The 23,338-nt window shown below is 44.3% G+C and overlaps 1 protein-coding gene across 3 annotated transcripts in view; it reads left to right on the forward strand.

Moving 5' to 3' along the window:
- SLIT2 (slit guidance ligand 2) overlaps positions 1-22,864 on the forward strand; it is a 297,260-nt gene extending 274,396 nt beyond the window's left edge. For 2 of the 3 annotated variants that reach the window (XM_081147027.1, XM_081147029.1), the window contains 7 exons: positions 4,207-4,344; positions 4,448-4,688; positions 6,325-6,455; positions 14,225-14,379; positions 19,457-19,748; positions 19,951-20,162; positions 21,250-22,864. In XM_081147027.1, the coding sequence (XP_081003153.1) occupies positions 4,207-4,344; positions 4,448-4,688; positions 6,325-6,455; positions 14,225-14,379; positions 19,457-19,748; positions 19,951-20,162; positions 21,250-21,491 (1,411 nt within the window). In that variant the 3' untranslated portion in view covers positions 21,492-22,864. The remainder of the gene's footprint in view (positions 1-4,206; positions 4,345-4,447; positions 4,689-6,324; positions 6,456-14,224; positions 14,380-19,456; positions 19,749-19,950; positions 20,163-21,249) is intronic. The other variant, XM_081147028.1, reaches the window with a different exon arrangement.
- The last annotated feature ends 474 nt before the right edge of the window (positions 22,865-23,338 follow it).

The raw sequence follows: 23,338 nt of genomic DNA on the forward strand, positions 1-23,338 counted from the left end.
TATTTTAGTTTACAATCCTGTTTAAAAACCAAAAGTCTTATTGAATTCTTTAGTTTATAGAAAACTATGCATTGCATGTTTGTTCATCTAAATATATAAACTAGTTGAACGCCTAATGTCTTTGATCTGCCCACAATTGAACTTGACAACTTAAAAGTCCATCACATACATAACAAATATTATCATTTCTTAGATAAATTTGTCAGTAAAGGTGGTTTTCCACAACAGTTTATCTGCTCTACAGGTTTCACAGGACTTTGTGCAATGTAATTATAAGGCAAAATATTAGTAAGACTTAATGAAAATCATTACAGCATGAGGAGGTTCATTTTAAAAAAGATGAATATTTAATTTAATGTCTTTTATTACTATCAATTAGATGTCACACTCTTTTTCAGTTACAGTTGACATTCAGTATTATTTTATATTGGTTTCAGGTATACATCATAGTGGTTAGACACTTATATAATTTACAAAGTGATCCCTCCAATAAGTCTGGTAACCACCTGGCACCGTACATAGTTATTACAGTGTTATTGACTATACTTCCTATGCTGTACTTTATAGTTCTGTGACTATTCTGTAACTACCCATTTGTACTATCTAATCCCTTCAATTCTTTTTTACCCAGTCCCACAACCCCACTTCCCCTTTGGCAGCCATCAGTTTGTTCTCTGTATCTATGAGTTTGTTTTGTTTGTTCATTTATTGTGTCCTTTAGATTCCACATATAAGTGAAATCATCCATTATTTGTCTTTTTATTTGTCTGACTTATTTCACTTAGCATAATGACCTCTAGGTCCATTCATGTCACAAATGGCAACATTTCGTTGTTTTCATGACCAAGTAATATTCCATTGTACATACGTGCCTCAGCTTCTCTACCCATTGTCCCATCAGGGGGCACCTAGTGCTTCCACATCTTGGCTATTGTAAATAACACTACAGCAAACAAAGGGGTGCATGTATCTTTTCAAATTAGTGCTTTGGATTTCTTTGGATAAATACCCAGAAGTGGAATTGCTGGGTCATAAGGTAGTTCTGTTTTTAATTTTTTGAGGTTGCACACTCTTAAAAGTGCATCTTTTTGGATTATGGGTTCGCTGATTTGGGAACCCATGGTTTTCAGCAGTAATTTGTGAGCTTGTTTTACAGCTGGATGTAGCTTAGCAGAAAACAGGTGAAGTCACGGTAAATGCTGTTACTCCCATATTATAAATAACTGCACATTGTGGGAAAGGGAGTTGCAAAAAGAAAATGGACTTAAAAAGCGAAACTGTATGAATGCTGCTGAAGAAAAATCTCTACTGACAAGCGTTGTTTGGACAACTTGTACCGTTACTTCAACTTCATTTTCTTATTACTGAGCTGAGAGAGCTGGTTTTACTTCTCTTGCTTTATTATATACCTCATAAATCTCCTAAATTGCTTTGAGATATTTTTAGACCACGATATGCCATAAGCAGTATTTTCAAGCATGCATCTTACTTAGTCAGCTTTTGGGCTTCCAAACAGTATATTTTATAGTCTTTGCTTTCTCCCTCACTCCTTGTCAGATAATGGAGTTGAGGGAATATGATAGGTTTTATTGATAACACAAACTTTAGGAGATTCCTAATTAAGTATTTTCTTCCTGTTTTAAAACTAGATCTTAGATGCAGAGGAAAGACCAGAAAGAAAAAAAAAAGTTGGTCATAATGTGACTCCCAGCTCTCATGGGCTTTAGAAATGGTATTTGCAGAGAAGGGAATATAAAATAGCTCTTAGAACAGCCACTGTGGTGAATGTACGGGTCTCTTATCTTTCACTTTGATTTCCTTCCTCAGATAAATAATTCAGAGTGTTTCAAAGCGTTTCTTCTTCCTTGCAATGCTGGGCGCTTCAGCTCGCTCACATCAGCGTGGGTGGAGGCCCCTGGGTTCTGGGTGCCTGTCCATCTGTCTGCGTGTCTGCGGCCGCCTAGGATCCCTTTCACTTCAGACTTATTTACTCTGCTTGTTGTGATTTAGCCCTCAAGCCACTGGCTCTAGGGCAGGCGTGCTTACACAGTGAGCTCATTTCATTTCTTAATTCACACGTGCCAAGCCGAAAGGCTGTGTGTTACCCCATTTATTTTCATTCACCAGTTCTCAGATAGCTCTTAAATCTCGATTTTGCACTTGCAGTCAAAACCCCTGGCATTCAGCAACGTCCACACTCACGTGGGTGTTTTTAATTACCCTCACTCGCTTAAACCCTAGTGGCTTTAAAATAGAAAAGTGGGTAATTGCAACAGCCTAACCCTAAAGGCTTTTAAAGAAGTCTAAAGACTAAATAGAATTATTTAAAAGATACCTGCCACTTATTGATCATGCATTATATATCAAACACTATGTGCATTATTTTACAGATGGTGTTTTATTTAATCTTTTAATAAATCTATGGGATGGAAATGTTTTTATTCTATATATATTACAGATGAGGAAATGAACACTTAGATTAAATAACTTAGTCAAAATGATGTCCACTTAGGCATGAAGGCAGGATACAAACCCAGTTCCATCTATCGGCCAAGTCCAATTTCTGTAAAGCTAAACCATAGTTCCCTGGTTTGTTGAGTTTTAAAGTCAGCAACCTCCCCCCCCCTCATTTTTTTAATGGACTTTAGAGAGAGAGGAAGGGCGGGAGAGAGAGGGAAAAAAACACTTCAATATGAGAGAGAAACTTAGATTAGTTACCTCCTGTACCCACCGGGACCAGGGATCAAACCCCAACCTGGGCATGTGTCCCAACCGCGAATTGAACCGGCGACCCTTCAGGTCACAGGACAATGCCGAACCAGCTGAGCCACACTGGCCAGGGCTAGCAAACCCTTTCTTAAACCTAAACCAGAAATGCTCGTGGAAGCCCAATGTGTAAAACTCATAAACTGCAATGTGAGAGTGCTGGGGGCAGATGGAGGGTGGAGAGAAGCTACCAGAAGCACCCCCAGCCCCTGCTGTGGCCATATATATAGGGTTCCATGGTCCTCTATATCCCCACAAAGCAGAGTTCAGAAACCACTGCACAGGCCACTCAGCAACTCTGAAGCCCTGGGTCCCTGCTGTCGTAGTAGAGATCCCAGTGGTCAGCACTAGATAGAGACCGGCAGGCTTTGCAGAGAGCCCTGTGGAATTAATTATCTGACAGCATGTGCAGTGGTTAGAAACCCGGGCTCCCTCGTCAGATTGTTTGCGCTCAGCTTCTGGCTGTGGCGCTTACAAGGTGAATGGCCTTGGGTAAGGCACTTAAACAGTGTGTCCCTTAGTTGCCTCCCCTGTAGAGGGGAGTAATGGCAGCTCCGATGTCACAGAGCGTTCTCCGATGTGGAGAGCGTTCAGCGAGTCCATACGGGCCACATGGTTAGGACAGGGTCTGGCCCAGAGGACGAGCTCAGAGAACAGCAGCCGTGTATCGTCCCTGGGTCCTCAGTCCCTGGGTCCTCATCATCGGGCAGCTGAGACCCCTCCTGCCCCACACCCCCGGCAGGACGAGGCGAGAAGCTGTCCCAGAGACCAGCCCCAGGAGCTCTGTGGGCTCCCCTGCCCCACTCCGTTAGGTCAGCCCCATTCTGCACAGTGATTAGCTGCACTTATTATGAGTTAGGGAATCCAGTGTTAACATATTTTTTCATTAAAAAAAAAAAATGTATTTTATTCCAATGTACTTATTTTCTATTAGAAAATTTTAAATGTTATTTATTTTAAAAATTGCTTAATATTTTTGTAAATTTGACAGCATAGCACTTCTATCTCAACTCCTTTAATGAATTAGAGCTGAAAATAGTGGGCACTATAGGCAAATAAAGTGGGGAAAGAAGGGAGGGAGGGAGGGAGGGAGGGAGGGAGGGAGGGAGGGAGGGAGGGAGGGGGGGGAGAGGTGGAGAGTGGGAAAGAAACAACGTAGAGAGAAGGCAGCACCCTAGTGCACTGGGTCTGTTCTTCTTTGGGTTGTGGGTACTCAGTCGTCAGGGAGGTGAGATCGCCATTCCCGACAGGCCACCGTGAGCCACCGTGGGATGCTTTGCAGACCGGTGCTGTTTCTAGGCGTCCTTTAATTTGGGGGCTCTGTGAGCCTGTCTAAATACAGTTTTTAAAGACAGTGCCCGCTTTTCCTAGACGACATGAGCTGTCCGGCTTATTTTGGCTCAGCGGGGTTTGAAGGCGTGTCCCTGCTTGTTCGCACAGGTGCGACTGCGCGCCAGGATACATAGGCGAGCACTGCGACGTGGACTTCGACGACTGCCAAGATCACAAGTGCAAGAACGGAGCCCGCTGCACGGACGCGGTCAACGGCTACACGTGCACCTGCCCCGACGGCTACAGGTGAGGGAGGGACACACCTGCGGGCAGAGGCGGGTCTCGCGGGACCCAGTGCACGTCGGCAGTTAAGGAACACCTCACGGACCTGTCGCTCTCTTCTCTTTAGTGGCTTGTTCTGCGAGTTTTCTCCACCCATGGTCCTGCCTCGCACCAGCCCCTGTGATAATTTTGACTGTCAGAACGGAGCTCAGTGCATCATCAGGATACAGGAGCCGATATGCCAGTGTCTGCCTGGCTTCCAGGGCGAGAAGTGTGAGAAGTTGGTTAGTGTGAATTTTGTAAACAAGGAGTCCTATCTTCAAATCCCTTCGGCCAAGGTTCGGCCGCAGACGAACATCTCACTGCAGGTAAGGAAGTTTCCCCCACTGGCAAGAGCCACTCTCATCTGAAGCCAAATTCAGCTTTAAAGCATAAACGTCATGGTGGTTTGGGAGTGATGTGATCTGTTACAGGGACAGTTACAGGCTTCCGGACACAATGACAGACAGGGCCCCTTGTGGGAAAGCACCACTCTTCTCCCCAACATCTGTACTTTCCCAAACAAAATGGGAACCGGGTATTTTCATTCATTACTTGTTTGAGAAACACACACACACACACACACACACACACACACACGCAGCAACAAAGTATGTCTCTTTGTTCTGTGCTTGGGTAAAGGCTTTTTATTCATTTATCTTTATGGCCCTGCAGCCGGGCCCTGCACGGGGCAGGGGGTGGGGGCGCTTTCCATAGAGAACCTGCCGCTGAGAGGAGGGCAGGTGAGACGTCACAGGCGGCCAAGTATTCGGCAAAGCATCCTTTAACTATTCAACCAGGACCTTTGACAATAGGCATGGAATGAACAAACTCACTTTTATTGTGAGTCTTTCCTCCAAGTCACCGTGTACCCCTGAGTCAGCGATTCGGATCCCTGCAGACAAGGTGAGACTAGATTAGAGGGAACACGTGCAGGTGACGTGGGGCAGATTGGGCCTGCATGTTTGTTTCATCGGGTAAGCAAAATATTTTAATACGTTTTGAATTCAAATGGTTTTCGCCTGTTTCCTGTAGACCCCGCCCCGAGTTTGGTTTGTCCCGGCACTCCCGCGAGGGGCAGGGCATTCTTTACAAGTCAGGAGGAATGGGACCCTGGACGGCAGACAGGCCTTCTTTACTAAAACACCTGCCTGCCCGCTGCCAGCATTTGCCACAGCAGATTGTTATGAGTATACAGTAGTTTCAGGTTTAAGTCTGAACTTCTAGAGAACGGATTCATTGAAAGCCGAAAAAATCCAAAAAGCAGGGAGGAAAAAAGAGAGATTTCCCTCTTTTCATTCCATCACTATAAAGAATTTGCGTTTTTATATGAAATAGGAGGATCAGCCTTGCTCAGTGCGGTTGCATTTTACATATGCCATAAATAGAGCCGTTACAGAAGCGAAACGAGCAGGGAGGCGGAAAGCTCCACCGAGAAAGTTCAGGCACAGCCTGCGGTGTGTCCTTGGGTAGTTGTTACTGTTCTTCCACACACCGGAAACATCACTTTTATCCTGGTTAGATTTTCTCATGCTCTGCTGGGAAAATACAGTTTGAAACTGAAGGGGAAAAGCTTGATTTACTGTAAATACTCTGCACTCTAATGCTGGGGAAACTATTTTTCAGCTTTAATTTACCAAAGTATAAATTATGTATGTAAATTCCTTGTTTTTGCATATTTCATGGGACATGCATCTTTAAGCTCTGTCATTGCCAATATGTACAGAAAGAGTAAAAATATGTGTATGGATGTAATAAAAAGCACTTCTTTAGGAATTTATTTGCAATGAAGTGATTTAGACTAGGTTATCTTTCAAGTAATAATTTCGGCGTGCAGTAGTATTTTCTCACGGCCATAAGGGGAAAACAAGCCGTCGTAGAAAGTCTTCCCTGCAGTCTTGTTTCTTTTTGATGAAATGTTTGGGTGACTGTCCATCGTACTAATGGCAGGGGACTTCCTCCTAGATTGCCACAGACGAAGACAGCGGGATCCTCCTGTACAAGGGGGACAAGGACCACATCGCCGTGGAGCTCTACCGGGGGCGCGTCCGTGCCAGCTACGACACCGGCTCTCACCCGGCCTCTGCCATTTACAGGTGAAGCTCTCAGTCACTGGTGAAGATGAAGACAGTTGTTTAATGAGGAACTGCTTCTCTGTTGTTTGGTCATGGGGAGGGAGGGGTGGACTGGCTACAGCAGACTCTGTGGCACGTGGTAGGGCCCTGGCAGGAACAGATGGCAGACTCCAGTTGGATAACTGCAGGAGAGATTTCTAGCAGGACCACAGGCTTCCCCCATTACCCCAAAGTAGGGCCTTCCTGCAACCCCTTTCGGAAACGGAAATGGAGTAAAGCTGGAAAGCCATTACCTTGGGACACACCTGCTCATGGATGCGCAAAGTACTTGGAGAGAGAGCGCAGATACTCGCAGACTCAGTTCAGGGCTAGGGGGGCTGGATGCCGGGGGGCTGAGTGTGGGTCCCAGGGGAGAGCTTGCCACTCTCGCTGCTCCAGGCCATTCACTGGGACTAAGTAGAGGTACTGATCTCTAGATCGCTGATGTTATTCTTATATATATCCATGTGCTTCAAAAGCCTTCACATCCTACTTGATGCTCCACAAAAGTTCCAGGAAAAGTCGATGCCAGTCGTAGCAATGAATGGAATCCTTCTGGTGCTGAGCTAACCCACCGGGGAATATTTACAGCATGGAAACAAACACATAATTATTGGTTTCCAAGTAAAATGCGATCGTTCCTTCATCTCCAGATGGTGATGAATTAGTGCCAACATCGTAGATATTGATAGGCCTTAAATCATGCAGCCTCAATTTGATGCCCGTAGAAAGATTTCAGAATATTGATTTTTGTGGTTCATTATTGGTCTTGATATTTTTGTTTTATTGTATGCAGTGAAACAGCAGAGAACTTTCAGGAACCATAATAAAGGCCTTGAGGTTGACTTATCGAAGATGGTATTCACAAAACTGTACCCTTAAAGTATTTCTAGATACGTTGTAGGACCCGGGATAAATTATATCCACATGAGGACTGGCTATAAAGAGCTTATCTTGAGTTTATCTTCATTGCCATTTTCTACTAACAAACAATAGAGTGTGCCCCGTGGTATTCATGAAAATAATAACACCACCTGGCATACTTCAATATGAAGCAGAAGTCTAGGGAAGGCATAGTCTTTAGTTAATTCTTGCTCTTTAGTTTGTGGCACACAATCAAGAAAAGTTACTACATGTTTTTAAGGAAGAGAAACAACAATTACCTAAAATTCAAATAGAGAAATGATAGTTTGATTGATTAATTGATCTATTAATATGTATTATATGTATATGTAATATGAACATATCAATATACCAATTAGGAATAGAAAAGTGCTTTTGTATAATAGAGACCGTAGGGAATGATTAAATTACTTCAACACGTTAGGAGAGTATAGTATTTGACAAGTAAGGGTCCTAGTGCCTAAGATGCGTGTTCAGATCTAGGCTTGGCCAGTCTCTAGCGTGTAAACTCAGGCAAGGCGCTTAATTTTCCGTGCCTCACAATCCACTTCTGTAAATGATAACGCGGCACCTACCCCACAAGGTCTCTGAATGTGGAACTGTAGACTCAGCTCTGTCCCCACTCCTCTCCCTCGTTCTCTTTATTCTCGTCTCCCTTGTAACAGTAACAGGACAGGGAAGTTTTTCTGATATTTCTTCCTGGAGTATAGCAGAGGCGTCGAAAGTGTACCCTCAATCTTTATACGTTAACACGGAAAGTATACAGACTGTTTACAGTTTCTATGGAGAGAATTTTGAAAATATCTATCAAAATTACAAGTACATTTACTGTCTATCCTATAAAATCCCACTTCTGGAACCTGATCCTACAGATAGAGCTGAAGACGCAGAAATAACATGTGCTCCGGGTAATTCGCTGTGGCACTGGTTGTAAAAACAAAGGTTAGGCAGCAACCTGAATTTCTATCTCAGTAAACTGTGTGCAATACATCCACAAAATGGAACGCAATGTTGTAAAAAGAAAAGGGGAGGGGAGGGAGGGAGGGAATGAGGAGGTTTCTGTGTATTATATTGAAGGTATATTGCTCAGTTTAAAAGGAAAAAGCAGTAAGGCAGAAACAGTGTCAAAGTAGGTAAATTTTTGTGTTTTTATGTCCATGTATTTGTATAAAGACAAAGGAGGGACAGAGAGGAGAGTGGGGTGGAAGCAAGGCATGTATGTGAATACCATTTTAGGGCATTTTGATTTTTGAACTATTTGAGGGTCATTATTGCTCAAGATGAAAACTGAAGTAATGAAAAAGCACTGGTGCCCTAAGGACAGTCTGCCTTGACTAGAGGCCCGGCTCTGCTGGCCATTAACTGCGTGTCTTGAGCAAGTGGCATAAGCTCTCTGGGCCTCACCTGGTAGGTGGTTATAATAGATCATAGTTCTGTCTTCGTGAGACTGTGGTAAGAATTGTATGATTTGATACATGTAAAATATTTAGAACAATACATGCCAAATAGTCAAAATGATCGCTGTTGGGATGATAATTTCAGAATGTCCAAACCGAGGTGATTTCCTTTGCTGCACCCAACCCTGTGTCCCTGTCACATTCCTAATTTCACCAAGAGCCGTCACAGATTTTTGGCATCACAGATGTAGGGAGTTACTCTTAATATTTTTCTTACCTCCACCTTCAACTTGAAATCTGTCCCAAGTCTTAACTCTGCTCCGACTCATTTTCTGGCATTTATCCAAATGCTTCTGACCTTGCTCAGGCTACTAGAAGGTGCACTGTGGTGAAAGGTATTCCTTCCCCATCATTCTAGCAAAATCCATCACTAACTCTGTTGCTTAATACATATTTTGTAGAGTTGAATTAAATTTTCAAGTCATAATGTGTTTCCTGTTTGGTTGCCATTGGAAAAGTACACTACACTATTTTAAAAAGAGGTATTTTTATTAATTCTTACCGTAGGGAATTTGTTCAGTTTAAATTCAGTTTATGGAATTTTATATTATAAAAGATGACTGTGGTAAACTTTTTTTCCACATTATGCATTATTTAATGTGCTGTTGGAACACCACACACAGGGATAATTCTGTACAACAGGTGCATCTTTGCCATCGCATGATTTCTTTTCAACATTGATGGAAATGGATTTTACTTTAGTAAAATGAAATCTGGCAAAATTAGAGGAACATAATCACACATTAAGTTATTTTTGTAGGATAACTTTTGCTTTAAAAAGTGTCATTTTAGATGTCAGGTACTGTCTCAAATGAATCTGTGTGAGAACCATTATCTCATAGAATTATGTCCAGAGAGAGTAGTTTACATAGCTGTAAGTGTGTTTAAGAAAACCCAAGACAAAGTAATGATTCCTTTCCCAGGAGGACTAAAGTGGCATGCACGTTTTCTCATTGTATTTCTTACACCTGACTTCAGAAGATCGTGGTTTCATGTAGACATGCCCACTGCTCACAGAGTTAGACATGCAGGCAGTGGTGTGGAGGAATTGTTTCCAAATAGCGTACATCAGAATCACCTGAACGTTGTATTAAAATACAAATTCCTGGGCTCTACCTGTAGTTTCTGATTCACATCTCAGATATGCCTTCCAATGTTTGTTTCTGTATGTTCCCAGGTGATGTTCTGGTCCAGGGGCCACAATTTCAGAACCACTTTTATAAAAGGAATATATTTGAACTGCACTCTGAGAGCTCAGGGTGTGCATCTCTTCTGATAGCCAACTTCCATGACATCATGCTTGATGTTGGCCTTGAACCAGCCATGCTGGGAGTATTTCCACCACTGAAATCAGTAAAAACTCAGGCTCTTTTCTTGGTTCAGAGAGCCAGCCAGTCATTACACATTCACCAGCAACAGAAATGACATAAACTGCCTAACAATTGAATGAATGTAGAATGTCACACATAGCCTAAATTCTTATGCTGCTTAGAAAATAGCATTAAAAGGGACTTGGCAGTAGTGCCGTGAATGAGTGAGTGAGTGAATGAGTGAGTGAGTGAATGGATGGATGGATGGATGGATGTCTCCTAAACTTAAAGCTACCATCAGCAGTAGTCCCTCAGACAGAAATAGAGTAACTCATTTTTTTCTCAAGCAGGCTGATAATTGATTGCCTTTCAGAATGACTTTGTTGTCATCTAGATAGTCAGAAACATTTTAAAATTTAATAAAAATGGTATGCTTCTTTCCTTAGATCCAAATTAATGTCATTTTCCAAACCAGACAGCTTCTTTGGAAACATGGTCAACTAGTTGAAAACTAGGAAATGAGATAAATATATCTTCCAAAAACACAGGATTATACCATGCGTCAACCAGCTTCGGTATTTAGGAATCATGTGCACCTCCCGGGGAATTTCCCCGTCTGACTCTTAGGCTTGGTTCACTACACAGCCTCCGAGTTATGCAACTTACAGGCTTAAGTTAAAAATAATAATTATAAAAGAACTGGGTCTCATTGGAGAAACAGAATCACTGTGGTCTTCTCATTTCCAAGACTCGCCCTTCTTGATATGCCGTATGCGAAGATACCACTGTTTACTGGCTTTATAACTTTGAGCGAGTTACTTTACCTCTTGTGCTTACATTTTCTCATCTGAGCAATGGGAATTAGAGCTCTTGTTCACGTGTGTTTGGGAGAATTGAGAGTACCGAGTGTAAAGCTCCTAGTATAGTGCTAGGCACACAGTAGGCTCACAGTAATTGGTAATGGTGGCAGTTTATGGGCGCTCTTCATGCTCAGCTATCCAGATACTGAAGAATAAATACCAAGTGCTAAAATTACTGTCTTGCATGTAACTCTAACTGGATGTAGAAGTCACTTTCTATTTCAGTGCATTTAAATTAGATAATTTGCTTCCGAAGCACTGATTAAAATGCAACTTCACTTGATAAACTCATTATTTTTACGAGATGTCCTTGTGAGAACTCTTATGCGTGTACATAGATACCTTTGGTCCCATTTAGCCTCCCACTCCGTTGGATTTAAAGGGGGAGCCAGGGAAACTTTTATTACCCTCCGCTCCCACTTCACGTTGAAGCATCTTCAGCCCAGAGATATCAAAATTAGGTGACCATTTGAATTTGTCTGGTTTGTGATTCCTATTTAACTGCACAGAATATGCCAACAGATACTTTACATTTTTAAGGTGAAAAGCTGGAACTTGCATAAGCCAAATGAACTATTTAGCTTTGTTCAGTTACCAGAGTAACTTAGGATTTATGGTTGAGATAGAAATATAAAAGTCATTGTGAATGTGTCTTGCATAAATTAGGAAAATCCGAGACAAGTTAGAGCCTCTTCTTTTAAGGCCCGCTTTTAAACTCTTTTTCTGTAGCAGACCGCAAGACGTAGTTGAGTAACTGCTTTGTTTCCATACATCCACTTAGAAATTCAACAAAATAAAATCTCAGGTAACAGATGAGTATAGCAAAACTGAATTACGTAATAATGGTAATAAATGCAGTTTATGTTCCCAGTGCAAAGGCTCAATGTTAAGAGGTTCGCTTGTGACTTCTGTGAGTCATCAGAAATATAGTTCCCTAGGGGGGAGTGCAAGAGAGTTTATCAATACTTCTCAGAACCCCAAAGGACATTGTGCATTGTGAGTGGGTAGGGGGGTGATGACCGCGATAGACGGTAAAATCGGTGATGGCTCAGGTTTATTGTGTAACAACTGCTGTGTCAGGCACTGCTTCTATTTTGAAAGGGCATTCCCCGTTGCTCCCCAATTTATCTCGTGCTTTACAAGACAGCATGAAACACCAATTTAGAATACGGTTCCCTCTCACATATCTTCTCCAGGCCCCATCCACACATACAACCTTAAAAAACAAAGAATCTAAAAATATTAATTTCACAACACTGACCTATTAAAAGGCCAGAGTGGGGCCTTGATTCTAGGGAAACAGAAATGGAATTAAGCTCAGCGAACTTAGGCTTGCCACATTCTGGAATGATCAGGTTTGACACTTAAAACTTTCGGGAGGAGAAAAACCTAGTCAGTCTGAATTTTACTTATAATTTGGAAAATAGAATCCAAATCTAGGTTTTATATCTATATACTTCAGGTGCATTCTCATAACTGTCAAACTCTCATTATAAGATTATTACTTCTTTTTTACAATTCCTTGATTTTTAGTAAATGCACAAGTTGTGCAGCCATCATATAAGGTTATTTTCCATAGAAATTGATTCCTAGGCCATTTGGGAGAGAAATTATCTATCAAAGGCTTGTTAGTGGCGAGAACGCATGTTGATTGTATAGTACTAGGTACTCTTTAGGTTTTTGTGGTGGGTTTTTTCCTAAAGTGATGCGTAATGAAAAAGCATGTACTCTAGAACCTTAGAAAACAGTCATATTTAAGACCACTAACAGCTGCAGTGCAACTTTATTTAGAAAATGATTTCCTTGTGTAGTGTTTTTTTCTGTTGATTTTCATGGGATAATTAAATGTGTAGAAGGCAAAAATATTGATTGACATATCTCACATCTTTTAAAGATGATATTTGAGACAGGTTATCAGAGATCCTTGCACACATGGACTCCTTTAACCACTTAAAACAGAGAACTTCAAATGTTTTCACAGTTCTGCAGAATGCTTTATATTGCTGTCAAATCATAAAATCTTTCTACTTTATATAGTCAGGGGAGAAAGGAGTAAGATTAGACTTCTGTGCTGAGCACCATGCAGAAATGTCAATACATTCTTCTGTTATTTCCCAGGCTTGACCTAGTTGCAAATTTAAATATCAGCTCCTGGAAACTGAAGGGAACACCTTGTGCAGAGAATATTAAGTATTCACAATCTCTCTAACATATGCTCTGATATTTCCATTTTTGAGCCTTTAAAAAAAAAAATCTTTCCAGTCAAAATACTATGATATCAGCTCTGTAATATTCACTGTTTACTCTTGGCCCCAGTTTGCATCCTGCGTATCGTGTGCCTGCGGGGAAGGCGAGCATCTCCCCGACGGCTGCGCCTGGGCCTGTGTCCCGCCCTGGCCTCCCTCTCGTCCTTGCTGCCTGCAGCACTCCGGGGACATCGCGGCCACGCCGCGCGGCCGGGCAGCACCCGCCTTCTGACTGCACCCAGCTTCATCTTGCTCTCAGCCCTCCCCTTCACTGACCTCGCTTTCTTAATCTCCTTGTTTTCATCCATCTTATGAATTTCCATAAGCCCCCTCAGCATTTTTAGAATAATTGTTGGACGGGCCCTACGAAGTCGGAGAAGAGGAACTGAAGCAGCTCTGTCGACACTAGACGGCTGCATATGACCGCGTTACGCTTTCTGCTTAGCCCGTTACCCCTCCTGTGCACTGAACATAGGCTTCTTCCCAGCAGCAGCATTGGATGGGTGGTCCTCTGAAAACTGCAAAGAAAGTAAGAGTGTTATCAGCGAACAGGTTTTAAAAGGAGCAGTGATCCTGCCACGCTGGTTCTCCTGTATTCGGGTGTCCGTATTTGACACAGGTGTAGGTTCCTTTTCTTGCAAATGGAACTTTCCTGGCATTTAAAAGCAAATACATCAAATATCTTTTGTAATTTCTATATATTAGGGGAAGGTGATCAGACAATGACAAAATGTACCCATTTCCACTTCCCCCGATGGAAGAACAAGCTTATATCTGTTCCCAGGAATGATTGCATCACCTTGAAAGTATCTTTTGTTTTTAAATCAACAAATGGCTTTTATCTTTATTGATGATAAGTAGCAGTATGTTTTCCCAAGAAGTGCTTATTGGAGTTTGTATTAGAAAGTCTCCTTTAATAGGAAGAACATGGAAGCATCACCTGAGTTTTGTTTTTGTTTATTTGTTTGTTTGTAGTGTGGAGACGATCAATGATGGAAACTTTCACATTGTGGAGCTACTCGCCCTGGACCAGAGTCTCTCCCTCTCTGTGGATGGAGGGAGCCCCAAAATCATCACCAACTTGTCAAAGCAGTCCACTCTGAATTTCGACTCCCCGCTCTACGTGGGAGGTAAGCACTCTTCCAAATCCCATGGGTCCCCAAACCCTGTGATCTTTGTCAAAGACTGATTCTGAAGTTGTTCGCACTGGTGCCATAGTCACTGACCAAGAGTGATCGGTCCCTGAAAGATGGGCATTAGGGAGAGAAAAGGAAGAGCCCTGGGTAGCTGGTAAGGGACCATCTGTAGTCTCAGCTCTGGTTTTCACTGACTGTGTCCTTGGGGTGGAGAAGAACATTAATATTTCTTTGTGTCTGTCACATGCTATGGGGCTGACACTTCACAGAATTTCATCTTGTTATTTGATTTAGTCTATGGAAAAAGAAAGCATGAGAGGTCAAATTAGACAGTGAAAACAATGACGAAATAGGTTTGATGCAAACTGTGGGGTGCATGACCTCACCCCAGCTCCCTTGAGGAGGTGAACACTACCAGCTTCAGTGAAATGTTACCATGCTGGCATGGCTGGGCCACCAGCTGCTAACTCAGAGCTGGATGACAGGATAATTACTAATGAAATTGAATGAATGAATGAATGAATGAGTTAAATGTACAAATTGTATTGGGGTAATAGAAAGTATTTTTGTTCAGCATGACCTTAACGTGGCTTGGGAAGGTGGATTAGGGCTTGGAGTGATAAAGACCCTGGACCTTATTTTTAAGCAACAGAAGTCAGATGAGAAAATAGGGGAGGAAAGAAGTAGGAGCAAAATTCTGAAGGAGCCCAGAGGAGAGGACCCACAAAGGAGAGAGCTTCCACTCTTGCCTCTATCTGGAGGAGCCAATGTATACTGGAGACATAGAATTTCAAATTTCAGACAAAGGAGCAAGAAAGCATGCGATGTTGAACTGATTTAAATCACATTGAATTGAGCAAGGTGAATTGACTGATAAAATTAAGTTATTTTATAGATAAATAAGTTAAAGCTTTTCAACAGGTCAGTGTAACTGATTTCTTCACCACGGCAGGTATTTTCATGAAGTTCGTATCTTTCCCTTCAAAATAATAATCTTTGGCTGCTACACAATTTTCTCAACACCTCAGAGCCTACCCTGATAGTTTTGTTTGGAATTGTCCTGAATGTCCAGAGCACTTTTATTTTTAATAACTTCTGCAATGGAAAATCTTAGCACTTCAATAAAGTTTTCATTTTTTAGAAATAGTTAAAAATCTTTGGTTCCATTCTGTAAATAGTTATTGAGCATCTCCCATATGCTGAGAACTAAATTCATAGATGCTTGAAGGATACAGAGTTGAAAAAAAAAAAAGTCTCTTCTGTGCCCAGGGGAATGGAGAAGGCAGGCATGTCTTCGAGTAATCAGATGTATCGCCTGTTAGGCCTGTGCAGCAAGTTGACTATCTAGTGGCTTCATGGGAGTCGCAGCTATGAGACTCATTAAAAGACAGAGCCTTCCATTGGCCTGTACTGCAGTTAACAGCTATTGCCTTGGGATGGCCGAAGCAAGTCCCAGGTGTACCTGAGATGTGAGAGAAATTATATTTACTAAGCCCATGCTATGTGCCCAACACAATGCTCCTTTTCAGTCTTACTCCTCAGAGACTTTAGGAAGTAGGTATGATTTTGTTTGTTTGTTTTACAGTCCTGAAGAGACAGTCTCAGGGAGTTCATAAAACTCGTCCAAGTTCACAGAGCTATGACGTGATAGACACCTCACTTGAGTGCAGGTCTGCCTGGCCCCAAAGCCACCAGCATTGCCACTCAGTTATTAACATAGAGGAGAAAGGGAAACAGTCTGAGTGTGTGGCTTTTTGTTTATTTCTGGGTTTGTTTTTCACTTGATTTCATTAGAAGCCATTTCATTAAATGCTTTTAAGCTCCTGTGGAGTATATAGGGGGTGGTTACAGAATGGGAGTGCTTGGGTCAGAACATTTCTCAAAACAGGAAAAAAATTTTAAATTCCTAACTAAAAGTGGTCATCCTTCTGAGGGTAGAGGGCTTGGCTATCCATCCAGGCCTGAGGGAAACCACTTCCATCCTCATCTCACTCCCAGAAAACAGAGTGGACTCATTTCCTTCCAACTCAGGGAGCAAGGGTAATTCAGATCAAAGAAACACAAGGCGAGTGTAAAACTGCAGCCCAAACTCCATATGGCAAAGGCAGGAAAACCTGTTAGCCAAGGAGAGTGAGGTAAACCAGCTGTCCCCTTTTCTCCAAGCTGGACAATAGGGACATTCCTCAATGATGTCACTACCTTAGGCCCCTTGCAGAAGAATTCGCTAGCCAAAGAGGAGGCAGCTTTACCTTACCCTTGGGTCATCCATTACCCCTGCTGTAGGCCTTGCTCAATACAAAACAATCTAATCTTTATGCTTTTCTCTATAATAATCCAATCAGAACATTGTATTGTTACCTAATGGGATTAAAAAACAATAGTTGCGACCTGCACATAAATACCCCTTCCTGCGTCACAATCTCCTAAAGCCACCATTGGACAAAGGATTTCAGCTCTGACACTTGATCCCTTTATTGTCATTTTGAAACCTATAGAGCTTGTTGAAACTAAAAATGGTCCACTAAATCACCTGTTGACTTAGATTGATTGAACTTCAACTACAGCCCATGGCATAAAAAAAAAAAGCTAAAAATAAAAAACACAGGTCTACTTTTGTTTGTCAATGAAGACCTAGTTTCCTAGTCAGAACTGTGTTGGGTGTGTGAAAGGTTGACTCAGACTACTTCTTGATGGTGTGATGTCCTGTTAAAGGCAAACATATGTGTAATGGATCAGTGTTTTCATTTACAAATTACTGTGATCAGAGCTGGGCCTGTTACAGTTGTTAGCTTTGGAAATAAAATGCACACATTTCCTAATCATTTGTCCCTGCTGAGGAACATCACCAGTCTGTATTTAACCTTGGCATGTGCACATGTGAGTGTTATAACCAGTCAAAATGAGTTTGGAAATACTCTTTTTTAACCTCTGAAGAAAGGGCCATAAATGTGGACATTAAAGCCCACACATTTATGATAGACGGGTAAGATTAAATTAGAAGAACTCATCCCAGAGCAAGGAATTCCTGTCTCCAGGCCTCTCCTGGAAATGGCACATTTCACCCTTCTGACCTGGCTCTATAAAGCAGCCCAGTGTCCGAGGCCAGGTGGACCGAGACTAAAAGCCTGAACTCATGGGACTTCAAAGCCAAGACACATAAATCAGTACCTGTCAAAGTGTGACGGAGACCACCTGCTCCAGAGTCACCTGAGTTGCAGGTTGACATTTAGATTTCTGCACGCCACTCCCTCCTGCTGAGTCAGAATCTCAGGGATGGGACAGAAGGGGGTTGGGGGAGCTGCCTTCCAAGCTTGGGCTTCTGGTGGTTCTTACATATGACCAGCTTGGAAACAACTGTTTTAGTCCATCCATTCATGTTACAGGCGAGAAAGCCAAGCCCCAGAAGATGGGAAATGATGGGCCCAAGTGCACACAGAGCCAACAATAAAGACTTGACCTCTAGCCTTGTGGTGCTGTGCACCTGCCTGTCTGTCTCTGGCGTCTGCAAGCAGGGCTCCTTTGAATGGGAAAGATGATGATGCCACGAGACAGGGCCCAGAGAGTACTCAGGTTCTTGGTCTTGTAACCATTCATCCCCCTAGAAAGTGAGCCAGGTCTTTTCCAGCCGACACCCTCCAGCCAGAAGCTCAGAGTCCAGGCACCAGGAGGACGGGGACACCAGGGGAGAAGTCAGTTGCTCTGCAAGCCTCTCATTCTCCCCTTCTCCCTCTGCAACCTGGACAGTTGCCTTCTGTGGGATCCCATCCAGGAGCTATTTCAGGGTCTGGCTTAGGCCATGGAAAGATTCCTCAGTTTTGCCAAATGTGGGTCACTAGATGACGGTCACTAGTGGAATGAATATATACAAATTGCTAATTCTGTTTTTGTAATTTCTTTTGTATTTCCGATTTCTTGGAAAATGATGGTTTCACTCTCAATTAGTAAGTAAAACACTGATGTGAATGAGGTGCTGTCCTGATGGGAAGCATGGTGAGTGTCTCAGGCACTGACATCCATGACTGTGCTCTGGACGCTGTCACTGGTGATCTGGGTTAGTTGCTGGCTTAGAATTTGGCAGGACCAGGGTCATGGTCACTGTGAACCCCAGCTCTCACCTTCTGGATCTGGATGGACTGAATTGTGACTGGAGATTGCAGAGATTCGTCTCGTCTGCCTAACTCTAACTCAGTCCTGTTGGGTGACATTGAGTAAGCCGCCCGATGAGCTCTTTGGGCCCTGGGACCTCCGTCTTTAAGAGGCAGGATTTGTCAGAGATTACTAACCTTGCTTTGTGGAGCTCTAGGCTTCCAGGGAGTGTGTCCAGGTTGAGGGGATAAGTGTGGAGAGGGGAGAGAACACCGCCGTCTCCCCTTCCCAATCCTCCCTTTAGGTACAGTAGCTCTGCTTTTAGGTTTATATATTTATGCCTCCGTGTCAGGTTTGGTTTAAAACAAATATTAAAAATTAAAGACTAAGCCCAGCTGGTGTGCTCAGTGGTTGAGTGTCATCCCATCAACCTGGAGGTCACGGGTCAGTTCCCTGTCAGGGCACATGCCCAGGCTGCAGGCTCAATCCCCAGTAGGGAGCATGCAGGAGGCAGCCGATCAATGACTTTCTCTCATCATTGATGTTTTTCTCTCTCTCTCTCCCTCTCTCTCTCTCTCTCTCTCTCTCTCCTCTCCCTTCTTCTCTCTGAAATCAATAGAAACATATTTTAAAAATTAAAGTCTGATCATCACTGAACTAGGTCCTTTATCTAGTTGTGCATTAAAATTGCATAGCATCTTCTAGAAAACAAAAGCAAAGAAGCAGACATCTCTCCCCCCACTCCCATCCTGCCCGGAGACTCGGATCAAGGTCTGGGCTGAGGTCCTAAGCATCAGTATTTCTGCAGAAGCCATGGGATTCTATCCGGGCTGAGACCCACAGGACTAGATGCCCATGACATCAGTTTCTTCTGTAGAAGTGTCACACAGACTGCCGCCCTGCTGGGAGAGCTAAGAGCGCCTGGGTGGCAGATGGCTGAGGAGTCCCCAGAGAGCTTGACCTCTGACTCGCTGTCCCTCCCCAGGCATGCCCGGGAAGAACAACGTGGCTGCGGCCCTGCGCCAGGCCCCGGGGCACAACGGCACCAGCTTCCACGGCTGCATTCGCAACCTGTACATCAACAGCGAGCTGCAGGACTTCCGCAAGGTGCCCATGCAGACGGGCATCCTGCCCGGCTGTGAGCCCTGCCACAAGAAGGTGTGCGCCCATGGCACGTGCCAGGCCAGCGGCCAGTCGGGCTTCACCTGCGAGTGTGAGGAAGGATGGACGGGGCCGCTCTGTGACCAGAGGACCAATGACCCCTGTCTTGGAAATAAGTAAGTTCCAGCTACTTGTTGGGGAAACACACCTATTGCAACCATCAAAGAAAACACAGAGGGGAGGGGAGGGCAGGGGAGGGGGGGAGTTGCAACAAAGTCAGCCCCTTAAACTGTCTCCTTCCCGTTTCTTCCCTCACCCTCCCTCTGCCCTCCTCCTCTCCGCTAACGCATTTTCACTCCTGCTCCCTCCTCTCTGCAGATGCATGTATGGCACCTGCCTGCCCATCAACGCCTTCTCCTACAGCTGTAAGTGCCTGGAGGGCCACGGGGGTGTCCTCTGTGACGAAGAGGAGGACCTGTTTAACCCCTGCCAGGCCATCAAGTGCAAGCATGGGAATTGCAGGCTCTCAGGCCTGGGGCAGCCCTACTGCGAATGCAGCAGTGGGTACACTGGGGACAGCTGTGACCGAGGTAAGCCAGCTGGCTCAGCCCCTCCCTGTCTTAGCAAAGCAAGAGGGCCTCCTCTGAGAAGAGAGAGAGAAAGGGAGGCAGAATGGGAAAGAGCCAGAGAGAGGGGAGCGGGAGGAGGAATGCCAGGGCTTCGCGGGACTCACAGTTGCTGCTGCGGGTTTATTTCCCGGTGTTACGAGGGCAGCAGATGGCAGCTGTCCTAACGTCCGCTGCAAGGTTGTACCCACCTTCGGGTGTCTGCTCACGAGTCGATTTGCTGCGGAAACACTCCCTTCTACCTTATGTAGAAGTACACTTACCTTTACTCCTTTCTTACTTTACCTGAGGCTCTCACCCAAATACGTTATTAACTCATCTCTGGCACAGAGAAGAGGGAGCTCGTAGTTCAGCTCTAGCTTGAGGGTAAAGTCCCCGCTGACCCTAGGATCAGACCGACTGGTCCTGGCACGTTGTGCGGGTGAGAGGGATGGGATCGGCCGACGTGCTGGCCCACCCGCCTCCAGAGTCTGCGTGGCCAGCACGCCCTTGGCCTCTGGCTCGCCCGGATTTGGTTGAGTGTGTCAGAGGGGCGAGACAAGGGAACGTGCCCATGGAAGCTTTTAGCAGATGGCTCTTTCTGAACTAGTTCCTACCAGGGTAATTTATGAAGTTAGTGGAATGTTACTCATATTAAGTAACAGACTGAATGATACTAAACCCCGGGTCTAATAAATTAAATCACATACTCTCTGAAACATCTCCCCGCGGTAAACAGATCCAGCTGCTGGGAGCGTAAAAACAGAAGATGCGTATTTTTGCCATAAAGGAAAAGATTTAGGAATCCAATTTTCTTGTCAGCCCAATGGCCAGAGTATTTATAGTTCACATTGATAGTTTTCACTCTGCTGCAAAGAAAGGCCGAAAAAGAAGCATTTTTCAAACAAGCAGCAGACTGTCCGCCAGTCCCTACAGGTCCCATAAGCATCACAGGACAATGGCCGCTGGGAGCAGGGGGCAGAAGCCGCCTCCCGACTCCGGGGGCTTCTCGCTGGCTCCGCAGGGCTTGGAGCCACCGTCCTTAAGTGCTTGTGCTCTGTGTTCTTCCTAGAAGTCTCCTGCCAGGGGGAGCGGATAAGGGATTATTACCAAAAGCAGCAGGGCTACGCCGCTTGCCAGACAACCAAGAAGGTGTCCCGGCTGGAGTGCAGAGGCACCTGCTCGGCCGGCCAGTGCTGCGGGCCCCTGAGGAGCAAGCGGCGGAAATACTCCTTCCAGTGCACCGACGGCTCCTCCTTCGTGGACGACGTGGAGAAGGTGGTCAAGTGCGGCTGCACCAGGTGCCCCTCCTAACGGCCCCCCGGGCGGCCGCGGGCCCCTGCAGGCGGTCGCGGGCCGCTGCACCAGCTGCACCAGGTGCGCCTCCCGGGCAGCTGCTGGCCCCCGCAGGCGGCCGAGGGCCGCTGCCCCAGGTGCGCCTCCCAACCGCCTCCCGGCCCCTGCTGGCACCCGCTCGGCCGCGTTGGACTCGCGGATGCTTCGTAGCGGAAATATTTGAAATATATTGTAAGATACAGAACAGACTTATTTTTATTATGAGAATAAAGACTTTTTTCTGCATTTGGAAAAAAATAGAAATGTGTGGACCACAGCTTCCCCCGACGCTGGAGAATTGCAAAGGGACGTAACCTGGAGGCATTAGGACAAGGATGGGACCCGCGGTGGCTCGGGTTTGTCCCTGTGACATGCCGCGGACAGACAAGCACATGCCCACGGGAGCCGCGGGCCGCCGGGCGGACGCGAACTGGCCCAGAGCAGGAACCCCGCGCCCGCGTCTCTGTCGCTGCGGCTCACGGGGACAGACCGAGCACGTGTGGGAGTGAGGATGCAAGGCCGAGGGGTGGAACCCAGGGTCGCAGAACAAGTGGGTGAGAAATATTTTGTGCAAAACAGTCTCCTGAAGACCTGGGTTCCATTCGCGAGAGAGGACGGGAGTCCTAAAGTGTTACCTTCTTTTTAAACATCAGCATGTTAGAGAGGAAGCACACAAAAGTGTTCATCTACCGCTTTCCAGTATTAATTTTTTGTAATATAAATGATAAAGGAGATGATAAAGAACCAATAGATTATTGATAAATAAATTAGTAATAATATGAATTTTTTGTTTCTATGAGTTCTAAACGGCCCTATTACAGTATTCAGTTTCCATGAGAAATATTTATTATATCAAAGTACATTGTACTTAACATTTTAGGCCATCCTTTTGCTGTTTCTCGATGCTTTAATATATATTAATTTATAATTGTCCTGATATTTTTGTACATTATTCAAACTTTTAAAAAAAAAAATCAGGATTTTTTTTTTTTTTTTTTTTTTGGCAATAGTACTAACATAGGGTGTTATCTTGGGATAAATATGTGTTGGTCTGTTTGTTTACTTGGACATCTGACCACTGGTGTCCCTGACCTACTGGCCTCACTGAGGACACCTGCAGAGCGTTGTAAAGTCTGCGTGTGAGATGGTCCTAGGACAGGAAGGGGCCGCTCTGCACCTGTCCTCCCAGAACAGAAACGGGGTGTAGCAATCGACACTAGGAAATAGATTTTTGACAAATTAATATTTCCTTGAATTTTTGGCCCTTGGGGGAGGGGGGGACGAGAGAAAAGGCTGTAATGACAAGAACTGTGATTCTTCTTCCAACCAATAAAGCTCCTTTATTACCCTGATGTTCCCATGTTAACATGTTTGCTGCTAAATTCCAGTGTAGAACCGAGAGTGATTTATAGTGGACTGTGCTCCCCCTCCTCAGAGTCCCCGGGTTCCCCGTAAAGATGCAGATGTTTCTTTCCAAAAACTCTTTTTACAGAGAAAATTAGATGTACGTGTATAATTTGGTGTGCTCTGTCTTTCTCCAGACTAATATCAGTTACACTACTGATGTTTGTGAATTAAACAGGCATTTACTGCATCGACAGCTTGGTGATTTCTTAGAAACTGCACAGTGTTTAGAGTCCCCTCCTCAAGAGTTCCTTAGTCATAGTGAGACAGAGAAGAGAACCTGTCCTTTTTGTTGCCAGAAGTTGGCTTGTGATTAGCATAGTGTCACACCTGGGGACTTGGGAATGGCCACATGGAAGAGATGAGTAGAAGAACACATCCTGTGCTAGGGGGAAAAAAGTGCATATTCAGTTGATTTCTTC

This window comes from Miniopterus schreibersii, assembly GCF_964146895.1.
Source record: "Miniopterus schreibersii genome assembly, chromosome: 1".
In the NCBI taxonomy this organism is placed as follows: Eukaryota; Metazoa; Chordata; class Mammalia; order Chiroptera; family Miniopteridae; genus Miniopterus; species Miniopterus schreibersii.